The following is a 19182-nucleotide window of genomic DNA, read 5'->3' on the forward strand; positions in this document are numbered from 1 at the left end:
ACAAAGTCACACACACACACACACACACAAAAAAAAATAAAAAAAAATACATACTTGACAGAAGTTTACTTTTTGAAGGAGTTCATAGCAAGCTTTGAGAATATGCATGAAATATCGAATTATTCAATTAATTGGTTGTTAAAATCAGAAGGCAAACTGAAACTGTCAATGCTTAATTACTCAAAGACCAAAAGCAACCAGATATTTCTATTGTGATTCCCCTTGGTTTAATAGATATGAACAGTTTTAACTAAATTTTTGCAAACCTTCTACTATTGAGATCCAATTTTAAGATCAATTCGACATTAAAGCTCTTTAAGCAATAGTCTTATCTTTGTTATTTCTCTTGACACGATACAAAAAGACCGACTTGCGAGTCACTTAGCCACTGACCCCTGCTCTCGAAAAAGACGCTATACGGACAAGCTGATTAAAGTCAGACAGGGTGATAAGCTAGTAGTATTGTTTACTCATGGATTTATTGTGCCAAAAGATTTATGTCGATTTTCACTAGCGTGGTAATTTTGTTTTCATCAAACTGAAGAGGTGACAACATCAATGACAAGAATATCAAAAAAATCAACATACAAGTCTATCATACATTTAGTTATGTACATATTGCTAGATAGGTACTAAAAATGTGCATAAACAAAAAACAATATAACAGGTGAGGAACTCCAGATAAGCTATACATAGGTTACAGCTAATTTACAGTTTTGATATATTTCATGTCATCTATCATATAACAACAACCAGAGGGCTCTTCTCCAAGGAACAAGGAAAGTTTACACCCCCGGGAATAACATTTTATGTTGACATCCTGGAGAAACTGCAGAGTTTAGGTAGTTGAGGAGATCGTTTTGCATATCTAGCCGTACAGTCTTATGCGAGTTTTAATGGGCTCTCGGCATATAGGACACAATGCTAATGTGACTCCACATTCCTTGCATGTCTGATTCAGAAAACACAATGAACGAATTTTAATAGCCATTTCCCTGTCTAGAGTAAGAGCTGTACGTAATCTAAAACTCAAATGCTAATAGCAAAAATTAGATAATAGGTGCTATTAGCATCCAGAACATGAGAATTAGTGGCAGGATGAGCACTAGGACAAATGCAAGGACAAAACACAAGAACTATCATCGCTCATGATGAAGTAACCTTACAAGGTGACCACAAAAAGATGCTAAACGTTCTGATCGTTCAAATAGGGCACACATCAAATTTCCCAAATCATAAGGTTACATGTGCTTATTGTCCAAACATCAAAAGAATGCTTTTTAGTGAATAAGGTCATTAGGGTAACAGTAGTTACGAAAAACCACCCGTAGGTGCAGTAAATGGTAAATAGAGATATCAAGTATCTCAATTCTTTATGCTCATTTCAGCAGCATCATGTATGATGTATTATTCTGGTAGAATATGTGATTAAGTAAGAAATGTAGGTGAATGGTTTTTCACCATGTAAAATGTCAGCCTGGGGCACTAAGCTCCCGCTATGCGCGGGGTCCAGGGAAGGGCCGGACCACAAGGGTCTATTATACGCAGCCTTACCTTGCATTTCTGCAAGAGGCTATTTCCACGGCTCGAACCCGTGACCTCCTGGTCACATGGCAGCAACTTTACCAGTTACACCAAGGCTCCCCTTGACCATGTAAAATGTCCGAATGCCAATATTGAAGATTGTTTTCCTTTTGAATAATGCTAGTAAGGAATTCCAGAAAATGATACCCTCACTATTTAGTGATAATATCTCCCAATTTCCTTTAAAGGATAGGATAGGGCATAGCAAAACAAATTGCAAACTAAGCATGTTATCTCTGACGACTAACTTCCACCATTTGTCTACCTTCGAAGAAGAAATCCTTATTGTCACCATTCTTCATGGAAAATGAATTGATTTTAGCAGCATAATGTCAGTACAATTCTAGAAAAAAGTAGCCGTTCAGACATTCTGAAATCATATAACAGACTAAAAGCTGAAACTATAGCGGTCAAATGCCACATGTAAACATGTATGCCTTGGATAGAATTTAAGGATTGAATTCAACACCGACAGTAGCTTAGTGTCACTTCTATAATCACTTACCAAATGACCGCATCCAAAAGCCATGTCCTTTGGGTTTGTCAAGCAAATGGGACAAACCTTAGAAAAAGGAAAACATTATTTAGAAAAACGAACAGAACGAAGAAACAGACTTCTATGAATGAGTTATACAAGAAGAGCATATAACATAAACACTTACTTGTTCTGCAGTTTCAGAGTCAACAGGTTCATAGCTTGTCACATGTGGCAATGATTTGACAGCATTGTCATGATCAATTACTTCACGAGGAGGAGGAAGTGGCCTTGCCCCAGGGCCTCTTTTGCTTCTAAATAACAAGTTTTGAAAAGGTCAGGCTTCATGTAGATGCTTTGAACTTGCAAGAAGAATATTCACAAAGATAGATGCTACTCACTCTCTGAATTGAAGGCGTTGTGTGGCTCGGTACTGAATCGGAATTTCCATTAGTGCGGCAAGAGCAAAGGCTGTTTCCTTCTTTTCCATCTCTGAACGCTCAGACATGATTTGTGTAAAATTGACGAACTGTAACAGGGTACACAAATAATTAGGAAAATTGAAGTTGATTAGCATCAAGACGTCCACCACTAGAAGAAGAAATAATCCCCTACAGGAAGGCTACAAATGGTAGGACGATGCAAGAATACTTCCTTCCAGAAAGCTAGCCTAATCATCTATAAAATGGGCAATTATACAAAAAACCAAAAAGTCAGTCCATTTTGTAGCATGAGGGATTAGCCTCCATGCTTTCCTTCTGTTGAAATCTGCCCCACCGAATCAGCCAACGTTCTTAAAGCTCATCGCTTTACCCAATTGGCATGGCCCAACATGTGCCGAACATGTTAAGCATCTCCAACCACGACTTCATAGCAAAATTCCAAGGCAACAGATGAGAATGGGCCTCCTTAGAAGTCACAAGGACCGTAAACTCGTAAAGTACCAAATCAGCAGCAAGAACGACGCCCATGATTGTCCAACAAAAATAAAAGTGACTTACCTAGGAACTATTGAGTTCACAATTAGAAGCTCACATACATTTTAAACATGATGTACAAAAAGGATTAAAAAGGGAAAATGGACACAGCATTACCCTGCCAGCTGCAATCCAACACAAGTCCTTTTTTCATATATTGCTTTCAATTGAATTTCCTCACAAATCCTTGTCTTCCTCTTGAAAATTTAAGGAATGAAGAAAATTTATAGACCAATCCTCCCATCTACTGCTAGTCTTGCAAGTTTCTCGTAACTTTGCAGTCCAAATCCATGGTTCCTCCCTCTGTTAATAAATTCAGCTACCATTAAATTTTTATTAAAAAAAATGAGCATATATCTACTGAAGTCTGCTTCAAATCCACTCCACCCAAATGTTTATCCCAGATAGAAATTTATTGCCATCACCAACCACTCAAATTATCTCCTTTTCTAGATCATTTAGTAGCTTCATGATGTCCTCTCATTGGGTTGTGCCACTTGTCACTATCCCCTTTTTCTATACCATATTTCTCGCACTCTTTGCTACCAACCTCCATAGTCTTTTACCAAGGTTTTCCCTTTTTAGCACCTTCACATTCTCACCCTTATGGAAAAGAAGTTTGTTACTGTATTCTATCTTTTTTAACAGATTATAATGCCAGACAGAAATATTGCAGCAAAACGTTTTCTGATACAAAGATATGCATGAAGAGAAGAGGAGGTTGCAAAGATGCATTTTGTTTTACTTTCTCTTCTTTTTTAGTAGACTCCCCTTTTTCAATTGGTTTACAACTACGAGAAGTTGGGTGAGTGAGGGTGTGGAGGGGAGAGAGTAATAACACGCCTAGAAGTTGGAAGCAAAATCCTTCACAAAAGCATAGGAACCTCTAGAAGACAGGTTATGTGGTGCAGCATTTGAAGAAATAGAGCAAAAAGTCCCTAATATCAGCTACAATTCATGCCTCAGATTTGACATATGTCACTTTTGTGGTATCTGTTTAGAATATGTGAACCAGCTAGCAATCACAGAATGATAACCTCCAATTGGAAAGGGTATACAGTCTTTACATAGAAATTGTTATGACAGATATGCTAGACAAACTGCACACCAGGTTAGCAATTGTTTCCTAGTCGATATCAACCAATAGGAGAACCAGCAATCGAGCTTGTCAAAAATAAAAGGAGAGGTATTATAACATGGTAAGATAATGACTTCTCTTAGATCTGTTAGTGCCAAAAGGAAAAAGGACCAAAGGTAAGCCTCACAGCCACAGATATCCTAGCTGTAAAATCCAAAATGAAAAAAACAAAAATATCTAGAACAGATGAAAGGTGAAGCATATTTGGTTTAACGAGACATGCTAAAGAGATGGAAGCAAAAGCAAAAGAAAGTCTTTCAGTCATACCTGAAAGTTATCAAATGTCCGTTGGGGAATGTTATCATCAAAACATTTCATTTCATCCCATGGGCCATCTCCAACACCGACCAGAATAATTGAAAGAGCATATTCACTGCATGTAAGCATGTCAAGTCAGGCAGGAGAATGGCGCTATAAATCAATTTCCCAGACAGGTCACCTGTTTACCTAGCAGCAACAATAGAATTCATAGTAGCCTGTTCTTGAGGGCTAAGGCTTCCAGGGGCAGTGTCTACGCTCCTTGTTACCTATTTCCAGAATTTCGAATAATTAGGGATGAAAGCAAGGAAGAAGTCAAAGGAGTCAAATTATTTCCAAGAAGATATGAACCTGTCCGTCTGCAATAATGACAAGGACATGGTACTGCCCATTATTTGCTTCCACTATATCAATTGCAGCATTGACTACTGGGGCAAATGAAGTTGGACCTACATGTTTTGCAGATGAGTTAGGATAATCATAAATCCAGATATAGCTTTCAAACAGGAGCATCTCATAAAGGACTTTTATTGGATAATAATAAACAACCACATGATGCAATAGTACAAAGAAACGCAAAAAATGAGGCGGACCTAGTTCAAGACTAAAGTTAAGGCTCCAAGAACTTCGAAGCCTTGGGTTCAATTCTCCGGAAAATAAGGTTCATACATCTCATAGTTGTTATATAGATAAATTTTGCAGTTTAGTTTAGATTGGTTAGATTTGTAGCTCCCCTATAAGTCTTGCAAAATCTGGGGAACATGGTATCTAAATGGGAAACACGGTTAGCAAAGATTCATATAACCGAATCGAACTTGTTTGGGACTGAGTTGCCAGCGTCCAGTCAACACCATGTCATTTCGAGTGAGTTTCCATGCCATGGCCTAGTCATTAGGGCTAGGCATAAAACACCGAAAACCGAATTACCGAACCGAACCGGCTATTACGGGATTTTGGTATTCGGTATTTCGGTATTTCGGTTTTCGGGAATAAAAGTAAAATATTCAGTATTTCGGTTCCGGTATTTGGTATTTATAATTATACCGTTCGGTAATTCGGTAATACCGAATACAGAAATAAAGGCCCATTTTATTAAGTTAATATCTAGCCCAATAGGCCTACCCATCAGTTCACTTCACGCCATTAGACACCAAAGACCCTAATCGACCTAAAATTCCTAATCTTTTCACATTTCACTTCACACCAAAGACACCAAAGATTCTCTGCTCTCATTTCCCTCTTAACACACACACACACGAGCTCTTATCCCTCCAATAAGGCAACAACCCCAATTCTCACTTTTACAATTTCAAGGTACACCTCCATTGCTCTAATGTACTACATTCGTAGTTCCCTTGCAATTCATTTTCAGATTTCATCACACATTCTGCTACTCTTGCTTTTATCTTTCGTTACTGCGAGTGTTGTTTCTGAATGAGATTTATGTAGCTTTTTTGTGCTGTTATTTTAGTTGGTTTTGATTTTTTGTTGAACGTGAAGTACAACTCTGAAAAAAAAAGTTGTGTTCTTGTAATGTGCATCAGCTGATATTTATTGACCTTTTCTAGTGTAAATGACTATTTAACATGCCAACTGATTTAAGCAAAGGCCTGCTTATCTTTCTTTTTTGAATTTTTCACTTGGTTTTTCACGGTAGATTTTGCTCCTCTTAAACTCGTGCCCAGAAAGAAAAATATTTGGTGTTTGTATGAGTACTGCTTTGAAAATTATCTACACTGCTATTCTTTTGTTGTTGGAAGCTGCTGTATTATGAGATCTTGGACTAAGAATTGATAAGTAGCTACTGTTTGGGTTGTCGTTTGTTATTGAAATAACTTAAGGATTGATAAAGATCTTACCAGAATGTCTTCAATTCTGCAACTTCTGTCCGGTTTGATATACAGTTTCTGCCCAATTTATTTTAAGAATCTGTCGCTGTTGTTACTAATTACGTTTCTTCCTTCTTTTTGTATTAATCTTGACTAGACTCGTTCTTATTAAGTGTTAATCTAGATTTATTTAGTGCTCTCTAGGATGAAAAGTTTGATTATTCCCCCCAAAGTTTGTTGTCTGATGATACTTGCAATGTATTGACCCCTTGCATAGGATACTTGCGTTCTAATACAGTGGACTTTGACTTCAATATGGTATTACCGAATACCGTACCGAACCGAAGTTTGAAAGTTCGGTATTTGGTATATACTTTCAATTACCGATTACCGAATTACCGAACCCGAACTTTGAAAATACCGAACCGAATACCGAACGCCCACCCCTAGTCCAGTCATACCATGTAATCGCCCATTATGTGCCATACCATCGCTATTCATCACACCGTCAGTGTAGAGCCATCCCACTGTCAGAGCTAAGTTAGCACTGTAGATTGACCACAGTAAGCATTGTACATTGCCAGTTTTCTGATCAAGGAAACATCCGACTTGCATGCTTGTACACGTCAGAAGCAGTCTACAACTTTGCTGGCAAACAGCATATCCTCAGATTCAGTCGTGTTTCATCGACCCACAGTAGTGTCCACAGCAGATCAGCTTCGCGACAGGGCAAGTCATTTTTATTTACAGTGACAAAATTTAGGGATACTGTTCCGACTACCCTATTCAATATACCATTCTGAAGAACTATTCTTCTGACTGTTCATTTTCTAGTGATTACTCCTTTAGCAGTAACTTTCTTGGCACTCTAATTTGCAAACTCAGAGCTATTAGACACCTCATGTTTGAAGAAGAGTGTCGGGGATGATATCAAAAATTAATGTAGATGTTGGAGAACATATTTAACAGTATATACAGCATAGGAAATGATATAAGAACTACTGTAAGAGATAAGAAGAGTTAATATAGTATTAAGAGAATTAATGTATCATTGGAAATAACAAGATCATAATCATCAGTTGCTGCTCGTGTACATGTAAAATGTAGTTAAGTATATATAAATAACTGAGTACCAAAAAACACTAAGCAAATTAGAATCATAAAGTTAGTTCCTCCACCTTTCCACTAAGATTTTCAACAGTATTTCAACAATGTAAAGAGATGCTCTAACTATAAATTAGGAGTTCATTAAAACTATCATAACACTGTATAAACTTTGTCAATGAAGAAAAAGATAAGATGGATGAGATCATCCCTACTTTTTTTGAGAGTTTCGCGTTTAAGTTTAACAACAGGAGACATTATATGATTATGGTTGCCACCAGTAATAATTTAAGATTCAGAAATGCAGCCAATCATATCAAATACTGTATGAACCACACACTATCCAACCACTGACTAAAGGAAATTATGAAAACAGTATTCAGCTCAAACCTGATAATTTCAGATAAGGAACAATTTCCTTATATCTTGCAAGAGCTTCCTCAAATCCATTGCAAGGGCGACGATCAGGGTAAAAGCTAAACACATGTTGATCATGTGTGGTTGCTAAAATTTACAGAGACAATAACCCATGGTCAAGACTAATCAAAACCATCTTGATTATTTTGTGAAAAGATAAGGGTTAGAAACAAAAACTAACCATCACCAAATCCAAAACAAGGTATCATGTTGTCTTCATCAAAAGGAGACAAAGTTCGCCCAATTATAGAGATGGCTTGCTCGTATGGGTTAGCTGTGTGACCAATTGAGTGGAGGCTTCTCCTGTTAAATGAAGACTTCCCTAAAACCTTAAAATTGTCAACCCATCGCCTCCACAACTTGAGACAAATACAAACACTAATAGTTTAGTGAATGAAGTAGTTCACCTGTCCATTCATTGCTTTTGGTGAAATCAATGCCAAGAATCAAGTTTGACGATTCAAGGCCTGCTTCTCGTAATGCGGTAACAACCTGGCATAGAAGTATCACTCTTTCTGTTAATTATATATTACATTGCTCAAAAGTCCAGCTACTACAGTTCATTAGCAAAGTTAAGCAGTAAAAACAGAAACTCCACATGAACTGTTGACTTTTTGCCTAATAATAAGATGATCTGTCAATTCTAAGTTTTTAACTAGAGAAAATGGTCAAACAATGAAACTAGTGCTTCCAATGATCATCTTTCAGAATACTAGTACTATAAGTTTAGCGTGGGCTATTCCTATCTTCAGCAATTTTGAGTGATAACATTAAATAGAAAATAGCAATGTCTACATATTATAATACAATATTATAATGTAATACGACCAGCAGCTCTCTAGGTTGGACTTGAGGGAAGATCTAAGTTACACAATACATTGCTCAATATTTCCAGCAGCACTTGTGAAAGTGCAATGCACAATTGCATTTGATTTTGAGCCGTAACTATTTTAGCTTCTAGGAAGCATATGAGGAGCCTCTACGACATAAGATATTTTCACTAAATAAAGTAAGGCAGTATATTACTTCATAGGATATTTGGTCGCTTCAAATGTTGAGATACAAGATTTATGGTTGATAATAGTAACAAAACTGTTTGTCTTGTTCAAGTATTATAATTTATTAGAGGTGAAAGGTTAATATTCAAAAAGCAAGAATCTCTAAATTACTTGAAGCAAACAAAAGATGGTATCTGAAGTTAAGGAAAACAATGCAAACATGCGATTTTTTGTTCATTGCCATCTAATGTTCCCACATTGTCCACCATGAGATGTTCTGTGAATCTACATAAAAAGCTAGAAAGAATGAACATGCAATTAGGAAATTAACCTCATCTAAAGATTTATAGTTATCAGCTATGTAAGAGGCTTGCTGGCTCCTTTGGTAGTTCGCTCTATCTGAACCTCCGGCATATGATGTAACTTGAGCTCGATAGTTAGAATCCACAGATCTTTCTGCATAAGTAGTAGGCTGATCTTGAGTATTGGAGCCAATTTGATTTCTTACACGTTCTGGGCTATGGTGATAATAATCACTGTGAGTGTCATTTAGGGCAGACTCTTGATTCCCCATTGTGTATGAATATATTCTTCGTTATGTTGAGCTCTGCAAAGACAATCTGATGAGCTGATATACCAGTAATTGAATTGTATTCACGACTTCATACTAATCAGAAGAGTGTGTGTATATATCAGTTATATTTACTATAGCTCAGAAAATCATAAGTGCCAATCAAAAACTTTTTCCACGTACATGGAACTCATTTTAAGGATTGATATTGATAATCATAAACACGTTTTAGAAGCTTTATAATAATACAAAAGCTATATGCTTCTACGGAAATAGAAGTTCCATGCCTTAACCCAAACTTCTGAGTTCTAATCGAGTTGGATAATTCCTTTTGAACATCCCCTTATAACAGGCACCAGTAAGCATATTGAACAATCCCTGTGGCAGAACATTCATAACCTATGCACAACAACACAATTATCCGAAGGCGTGCTCTAGCTCTATATCATAGAGCTAACGGCACATCATAAAGACCTGCCACTAGGGTTTGCTATGCAAACAGCGAGAGAAAGATTATTCCTTTTAGAGTATGCACTGATATGAATAAGAAAAACTATATTACAAGCATTTATGTATAATTAATGTTCTCTAATGGGTAAAGCAACATGTAAATCTAGGGTGGGGTGGATTTTTTTTTTTTTTTCCGACAATGAACCTAGGCAGGAAAATATACACATGCTATTCTAAGAAGTAAGCAATAAGCTTCTATACGAGGGTTGCTCAAACTTGGAGTCATCATCTGTATCAAATGATGCCCTATAAATTTCCAAAACTCGTCACGAACGAACTAGCAGGTGTTAGTTCAGCTTAATAAATGGTAAACTATCACTGCCAACCAGGCAGCTAACTTTCACAAAGTTTATCAAGTAGAGTTGGATCTGTTTGCGTCAAAGTCAAGGCGAGTATGGATCAACCCCTGTTGTTTTGATAAAATGGATCATTTGAAAACTGATTATGCATGATTAAAGTCTAAACGCTTGACCAGTATCTAATATGGAAGTTTTGAAAACCTTGCATTTACTCGAGACTAGTGCTGTCAAAATGAATTAGAAAATGCAAGTACTCGTCCAACCCGCCAATTTAAAACGGGTTGGATCACTAATTCAGTTAATACGATGTCCCCACCTGACGAGGATGTTGTCGATTATAGATGATAAGAGAAAAGTATAAGACAGAAAAGAGACGAATTATGAGTTATTTGAGTATATGACAAAAGATATGACGTAATATATGTATGTTTATATGAATTTTTCATAAGTTGAGCATGTTTACAAACTAGCATGCCGCAATCATGTTTTAATTTAGGTACAACTCATTGAGTTAGTGAACTCACCCCTCTTACATTTATACAAATACCAGTGCAGATATAGAGACTGGGATTTAAGTCACAAGATCTTTTTTATATATAAGGAAGTCATGAGTAGAATTATAGGGACAGAGTTCTAATTAGATCACATGTGTTTGTCCCACTCGTGGGTTCCATTTCTATGTTTTGTGTTATGATCTTATATTAATACTTTAGAGTTATGCTCCTTGTATTTGCAGTATATCCATTTTCCATTCTGTATTCATTTGACCAGTTTTGGAGTGACATTGCCTCATGTTTTCTTCAAGTTATTGTTAAGTTATTTGAATATTGATTCTGAGACGAGAATCAAGCCATGATTTTCTTGGATGAGTGAGCCCACTAAGCACAAGTTGCGACCCCCTATTTAGGTCATCCTTATCAAAGGAAAAAGAAAAGGCCCCTAGTTAATTCAGGACAAATGGTTAGTCTAATTTGCAGTACACAAATTGTAAGGCTGAAGAAAAATATTGAACAGATCTTCTTCTTTTAGTTTTAATAGTATATTAAACTGATCTTCCTAATCATGTGACTTGAATTTTTCTTGCCTTGCTTGAAAGATACTAAACTGAAAACTTTTTACAACCCCCCTTCCTTCCTTGACAAAGCAATCTAGCTGAATTTTCTCCAAATGCTCCCTAGAGTTCCATTGAAATATTGTTCCTCTTGTCTTAGTTCTTCAATCAAGACAAAGAAGATTGATAGTTCATTCTTAGGTACCTCTTCGTTTTCTCTTCTTGATCTCAACTAGTCTATACCTTAGATTATATTTGAAATTATTATAACATATTAGATTGAAGTTTCTCTTAGTGCCTCATCCCTTAAAATTCTCAGACTCAGATTAGTCCATAAGCATAACATCAGGTGAGTTCTTGGTTTGCTCCTCATCTAAATCATACTCATTACAGCCTAGAAGAGTTGTTTGCAGGATTAGATAGTCTTCTATGAGTTTTGAGCAGCTACGGATTGTGCTAGAACGATATGAGGACAAAATTTATTAGTCAGTTCGGCATTCATATGTTTGGGCCAAACTTCATCTTAACTTATACTTAAAAATGGTCGATCCTAGATGTAACGTTTTTCCTAAGGGAATATCTAGGATCTAAGCTACTACCGATACGTATCGTCTTGACATCCCAATCTCAAAAGAAAAAGTGACGGATATAATAACTATGCTCCAAAGCCATCAATAAGGGATAAACAGTGGTGGAATTTCATTCTTCTTTCTCCTGCCCTTCTAATTTTGATGCCGAAAGGGAAAGACGACCAATCTGAGACTTTTTCTCCTTCTAAAATTCTTTTAAGTTACCCTTTTTCCCAACTAACTACAGCAACAAAGCATCACCGACTGAGCTTAATTTAGTCAAACGATTGAAAACAGAAAACAAGGTAAATGGATAAGTCATAATTAGATTGAAGTGATAAACTACCTAAACATCATCAACCATTAACCTAATATGCCATATATACTACTTTTTTATAACCATGGTGTCCAGGTCAGATTTGCGCGCATCTCGACTAACTTCACGCGATACCTACTGCCTCCCACCAGCACAGGTACCGAGTAACTCTGTCCACCAATGCTTGGACAGATGTTAAGAAATCACCTAGTGCTTTTTCCATTGCTAGGTAATAAACCATAGACCTCATGGTTTTCAATCTACGCCACATATACTAGTTACTGAAACCCTGGTTCAACCAGCGTCTCTCAACTAGTAACTAGAAAGTAGAGGAAATACTCAACCCAACAACAATGAATACCATTCTCCCACACAGCTAGGATGGATAAAGAATCCAATAAAAGTATCTTTATCAGTTCATAAATGTTGGAATCTTGGGCGACTAAATGGTGCCTCTAAAGAAGAGTCGAAGAAACCGTGCATTGATGGCAAGGGCCGATCCAGGATTTAGACTCTATGGGTTCAATTTTAAGATTATTAGCATTGAGCTTTGAACCCATTATATTTTTAAAATTATGGGTTCATATCTACTATTTATTACTCCCTCCATCCCAATTTATATGATTTAGTTTGACTAGGCACGGAGTTTTAAGAAAGAAAGGACGACTTTTGAAACTTGTGGTCTAAAACAAGCCATAGATATTTGTGTGGTTGGAAATCATTTCATTAAGGGTAAAAGAGAAATTTCTAAGCTAAATTATTTCTAAACATAGAAATGTATCATTCTTTTTGAGATAGATTAAAAAGGAAAGTGTATCGCATAAATTGGGATAGAGAGTACAATTTTAGTAAATTTTTACACATAAGTTTATGCTCCGCATAGAACGTTAGGGGTTCAATTAAACCCATAATAATATGCTACATACGCTACGCCTCTGATTGATTGGTAGTGAAGCTAGATTTCACCAAACCACTTCATAAAAGTAAGTTTCATATGAAGATAGAGATTCAGAATCCCTAATTGATGTGTGTGCACATAACCTCAGATGCAATAAAACTACCATTCACCAGATGGAAATAACCATTAAAAGAATCTGCTTTCTTTTTATTTGGCTTCCCATGTACCTAAAGAAACAGACAAAGCAGTCTTGTACAAATTCCCAATCTCCAAAAACAAATAAAACAAGCAAAGACAGGAAAATTCCGTCATTTTGAAGTGTCAATTATAGCAATAATTCATGAATTATTCACTGGCTAAATCAATACCCACGTTAGATACTCTCATGCTAAATTGTTCAAGGAAACTTGTATTTTTCGGTAATATAAATGTCATAGGATAAATCTCACACAAATGAACCAAAATCTAGCAATCCCCCACAGATGCGACGAACAAAAAATCAAAAACCAGAAAGCAAAATTAAAGAAACACATAGGCAGATCCAAGATTTAAGCTTGATCGTTCAACCTTTACGGTTCTTAGTATTAAAGATTATATTTTTAAAGTTATGAATTCATATAAATCATTTGTTAGAATTTTAATGAATTGTTACACCTAAATTTATGTTGGACGGGCAAAGTATGATGAAACCTGAAGAAAAACATGGAAGGCTGTGTAGATATGGATCTAGGAGAGAGAAAGAGAACAGACCTTAAGGATATCCAGGTTCCAGAAAGGGGACTTTCAGATGCACTCTGAATCTACTGGGGCCTGGGAATTACTTTTGAACTTTTTCTAGTTTACTTAATATTTATACTTTCCAAAGCTGTCAGTAGTCAAAGTTGCCCCTATTTAAGTACTACTTGATGGCTGCACGTTTAAGTAATGTGGGTTGGCCTTTTTGCCTGTATTTAGACTTCAACCAGCATTTTACTTACTACTATATAGAAGCAGGGGTTTGCACCCATGCTTCCTCGCCTAAAAAAAAAAAAAGTGTGGATTCCATCTAAACATCAATTAATATTAAAAATAAAAGTGTGGGCTCCACCTAAACATCAATCAATGTTTAAAAAAAGTGTGGGCCCCAACTAAATCAAGCAATATTAAAAAAATAAATCTCATATTAAAAAAAAACAATGTCAAAAAAAAAAGTGCATCTTATATTAAAAAATCAAACAATATTTATGTAATTTTCAAAGTATCTCATTAAATCAATAATGATGGATTCATTGCCACATGCATATCAATCCATTAGTGGGAGCAAATAAAATTATTGTACAGCAATATACTTAAAATACTTATATATTCTAACTATATAGAAGAGCCGGTTGGGCTCCTTTTTCACCGTCCATTGTGGGGCCCCATGAAAAAAAATTGTGGGCCCCATATATATTAAACAACAACTAAAATAAAATTTTTAAAAAAATGTGGGCCTCATATATATTAAACAACAACTAAAATAAAAAAAAATTGTGGGCCCCATATATATTAAACAACAACTAATATTACAAAAAAAATGTGGGCCCCTTTTTAAACATCAACCAGTATTAAAAAAAAGGGAAGAAAAAAAGTGGAACCCAACACATCCAAACTCACGGGAAAAATAAGTGGACCCCATATTAACAAAATCAAGCAATATTAAAAAAAAAAGTGAATCTCATATTAAAAAAACAAACAATGTTAAAAAAAATTGTGGGCCCCATATTAAACACCAACCAGTATTAAAAAAAAAAAAAAAAAAAAGTGGAACCCACCACATCCAAACTCACGGGAAAAAAAATGGACCCCATATTAACAAAATCAAGCAATATTAAAAAAAAAAAAAAGTGAATCACATATTAAAAAAACAAACAATGTTAAAAAAATATTGTGGGCCCCATATTAAACACCAACCAGTATTAAAAAAAAAAAAAAAAAAGTGGAACCCACCACATCCAAACTCACGGGAAAAAAAATGGACCCCATATTAACAAAATCAAGCAATATTAAAAAAAAAAAAAAAGTGAATCCCATATTAAAAAAACAAACAATGTTAAAAAAACATTGTGGGCCCCATATTAAACACCAACCAGTATTAAAAAAAAAAAAGTGAAACCCACCACATCCAAACTCACGGGAAAAAAAAGTGGACCCCATATTAACAAAATCAAGCAATATTAAAAAAAAAAAGTGAATCCCATATTAAAAAAAATAAACAATGTTAAAAAAAATGCTTAGAAAATCAAACAATTAAATCAATAATGATGAACTCATTGCCACATGCGTATCAACCCATTAGTGAGAGTAAATGAAATTATTGTACAACAACATACTTAAAATACTTATATATTAAAATAAGATAGAATTTAATTACTTTTTCATTTTTTTCCTTACTCTAATAAATGTGAAAAGAGATTAATGTCATAAAGAAAAAATAATATTAAATGGAGATCAAATAATTAATAAGGTAAATTAGTGAAATTCTAATTCTAATTGACGTTTCCTTAAAAAACCGTGTAAAAAATAACATGACAAGTAAAATGAGTTAAACAAAAAAATATTTACTAAAAATTAAAAAATAGAAGTTCTTCATTTAAATAGAAAATCAAATTTCTACGTTGTTTCATTTTAAACATGTAAAATTAATATAATAATTTGAATTAGAATTATCCAAATCAACATTTGATAAAAAAATTATATGTATTACTTTACTATTACTACTATATAAAAGAGCCGGTTTATAGAGGCAAGATCGTCGTTCGTGTTCGGTCCTACTTTTTTATTTAAGGCTAAAAAAATCTTTTATGGTCCCACCCACTTTTTTATTTAAGGGCAAAAAAATGATATTTTATACTTTATATTACCAACTCTTCTAAAAAGTAGATAGAAATACTTTATTATATTTATATTTTTCTACTATATAGAAGCATCGGTTTACCCATGCTTCGTCGACAGTCACTCTTAAAAAAAAAAAAAAAAGGTGAACCCCACCCTCTCCAAACGCATGAAAAAAAAAAGTGGACCCCATATTAAAAAAAAAAAAAAAGGCAACGTCAAAAAAAAAAAATGTGCACCCCATATATTAAAATATCAAACAATATTCATGTAATTCTCAAAGTATCCCCATCAAGTCAATAATAGTGGATTCATTGTCACATGCATATTAACCCATTAGTGAGAGCAAATGAAATTATTGCACAACAAAAAACATGGACCCCCATATTATTACTTTTCTTCAAAATATTTAATTGCTGTATTTGCTATTCTGCCATGTCATTTATTTGTTATGTTTACTAAAATAAATATACTTAAAATATATATATTTAAAAAATTAGATACAATTTAATTATTTTTTTATTTTTATTCTTACTCTAACAAATGTGAAAAGAGATTAATATCAAATGAAGATCAAATAATGAATAAGGTAAATTAGTCAAATTATAATTCTAATTCACGTTTCCTTAAAAAACCATGCAAAAGACAACATGACAAGTAAAATGAGTTAAACCGAGAATATTTACCAAAAAATAAAAAATAGCATTTCTTCGTTTAAATAGAAAATTAATTTCTACTTTGTTTCGTTTTAAACATGTAAAATTAATTTAATAATTTGAATTAAAATTATCCAAATCAAAATTTGATAAAAAATAATAAGTATTTTACACTTTTAAATTAATTGAATTAAAATTGAAAGTATCAACTGATGCTTAAATATTGCTATTATTTTATCTCAAAGAGAGGAAAATAGTTTTCTTTTAAACAAGTCTTCTTTTTTAAAAAGTACTAATAAATTTTCGTAGCAAACACGAATAAAATAAAATTTTAGATACGGAGCACAAACTACAATGTTATATTAATCATATTTTGAACATAGTATATATATATTATCACTATCTAAACACAACTACATATATATAGATACACTATAATCCGAAGTATTGGGTCGTCTAGTTAAATAGGGAAAAGGGTCAAAAATACCCTTCTACTTTGAAAAAAGGGTTAAAAATATCTTTCAAATTTATTTTAGATCAAAATATCTCTCCCGTCCTTAAAGTTTTCAAATATACACCTATCTTAAAGGAAATTATCCCCCAAAATAACCCGAAATCCTTTTTTAAACCCGCTCAATCATTTAAACCCGAACCAACTAAATAATAACCCATAAGATCCCCTTATTCCTCAAATTCTCTCAAACTTCATACCTATGTATTGGGGGAATAAGGGGATCTTATGAGTTATTATTTAGTTGGTTCGGGTTTAAATGATTGAGAGGATTTAAAAAAAGATTTCGGATAATTTGGGGGGATAATTTCCGTCAAGACAGGAGTATATTTGAAAACTTTAAGGATGAGAAGGGTATTTTTGACCCAAAATAAGTTCGGAAGATATTTTTAGCCCTTTTTCCAAAGTAAAGGGGTATTTTTGACCCTTTTCCCTTTTAAATATGGAACAAAAATAACCCATTTTTAGTTATAAATATTTCTTTGCCTTTCACTTTTTTTTTTTTGACAAGAGAATCCGCAATTCCTATTCTTCGAGTGCGCACAAGGTAAATTCTACTCTAATTTAATATCCCACAAAATGCAAATCACACAGGAGAGGTAAATCGCACTAGAAAAGCTCCGCGCGACGAGCTTGACTGAAAAAACCTTTTTACTTATCCTTTAGAATAGCTTTGCTTCAGTCTGGAACTCTTTTCTTTGTATATCAGCTGTGCTACTTTTGCTTGTAATATGTAATAATAAATTATACCTCAATTATTTGACTTTTAGGGTATGTTCGATAGGGAAGAAAATATTTTTTAATTTTCTCATGTGCCATTGGGTAAATTTTTTAAAATAAGTTCCTTGAGGAAAATGTTTTCCTTATGGAAGTCCATAATATACACACACAATTATACACATAATGTATATGTAAACAATTGTTATGTGGCTCTGATACCATCTGTAATAGCCCACCCCGCTAGTGATATTGTCCGCTTTGGGTCTAGGTCCGCACGGCTTTAAAACGAATCTTTAGGAGGTAAGACATGCTTACCTATATATCCAGCATCTCTTTTGTGTTTTGCGATATAGGACTTTCCTCCTAAGTTAGAGTGTTACAAAAAATTTACTTAAGTAGTTGAAATAAAATAGAGTTTTGGAGAGAGATGAGTATAAGAAGAGAGCTAAAGATGTTAGATTATGCCCAAATTAAGCAGAAGCCAAGGCTTACTTTGATTTTCAGAGAAAATCCAAAGGCTTTTCTTAGTTGAAATCTTGAAACCCTTATAGCTTCTTTTTTTTCTTCTACCAAATAGGAAAAAAAAAAAACCGCCATAGTATTTGTCTAAGATTAATACAAATGCTTTTAGGATAATATATTTTATTTATGTACGAATACAAAAAAAGAAAAGAAAAGTAAAAGACCACTTATTTTCTTACGGATATGGGGATCCGATTGTTTGAATTTGAAAGAATCAAATGGAAAAGACATTAAGACAATTTTTTTGGTTTTGAATAAGCGTATCCTACACATGATGCGTTTTAACTTATTTTATTTATTAAATTAATTAGTAAAGGGTTAAATAATTACCTATAAATTGTTCTGATTTGCTAAACTCCCTGTGGGGTATTAAAAAAAAATGTGATAGGACATCCAAGGTTGTGACACTAAAAATAAGTTTAGGTTGGATGTGTAAATCGTCCAGAAAATGATAAAAATAGTCCTTTATATTTAAAAAAGCAAGTCTAAAATCATCATTTAAATAATATATTTGAGCATTTTTAGTCCGTCAAGTTTATTACTCTCTCCGTCCATTTTAACTTGTCATGAATTAACTTGACACGTCTATTAAGGAGGCAAAAATAGATTGACAATTTTACTATATTACCCCTGATTATTGCTAAGCAACTAATGATTGAAATCAATAAAATATATTTTAAAATTTTGTAGCCAATAAGAATTTCTTGAATTTTCCAACTCAATAATTAATAATAAGGGTAAAGTAGGTATGAAATAATAAATTATCTTTTAATTTTTCAAAATGAATAAATAAAAATGAATTATTATTTTTAATATACCGGACAAGTAAAAGTAGAAGAGAGTAGAACTTAAAAGTGAAGGCTTTTATCTACGTTAGTTAGGTCAAATAAATACTCAACGGACACCATAAATGCTAGTTCTTGATA

General features: G+C 34.0%; 1 protein-coding gene across 2 annotated transcripts; it reads right to left on the reverse strand.

Moving 5' to 3' along the window:
- Positions 1 to 570: 570 nt before the first annotated feature.
- On the reverse strand, positions 571 to 13905 carry LOC132610700 (E3 ubiquitin-protein ligase RGLG3). Of its 2 annotated transcripts, none has more exons than XM_060325056.1 (12): positions 13745 to 13905; positions 9112 to 9387; positions 8190 to 8274; positions 7964 to 8104; positions 7756 to 7869; positions 4784 to 4881; positions 4622 to 4701; positions 4442 to 4547; positions 2461 to 2588; positions 2247 to 2370; positions 2090 to 2146; positions 571 to 952 (listed from the first exon to the last, which is right to left on the reverse strand). In XM_060325056.1, the coding sequence occupies exons 2-12, from the start codon at positions 9352 to 9354 to the stop codon at positions 869 to 871; spliced, it is 1260 nt and encodes a 419-aa protein (XP_060181039.1). In that variant the 5' UTR covers positions 9355 to 9387; positions 13745 to 13905; the 3' UTR covers positions 571 to 868. The 2 variants fall into 2 exon arrangements, with proteins under 2 accessions (XP_060181039.1, XP_060181038.1); XM_060325055.1 differs by having other exon boundaries at positions 2247 to 2373.
- Between the last annotated feature and the right edge of the window lie 5277 nt (positions 13906 to 19182).

This window comes from Lycium barbarum, chromosome 9, assembly GCF_019175385.1.
Source record: "Lycium barbarum isolate Lr01 chromosome 9, ASM1917538v2, whole genome shotgun sequence".
NCBI lineage: Eukaryota > Viridiplantae > Streptophyta > Magnoliopsida > Solanales > Solanaceae > Lycium > Lycium barbarum.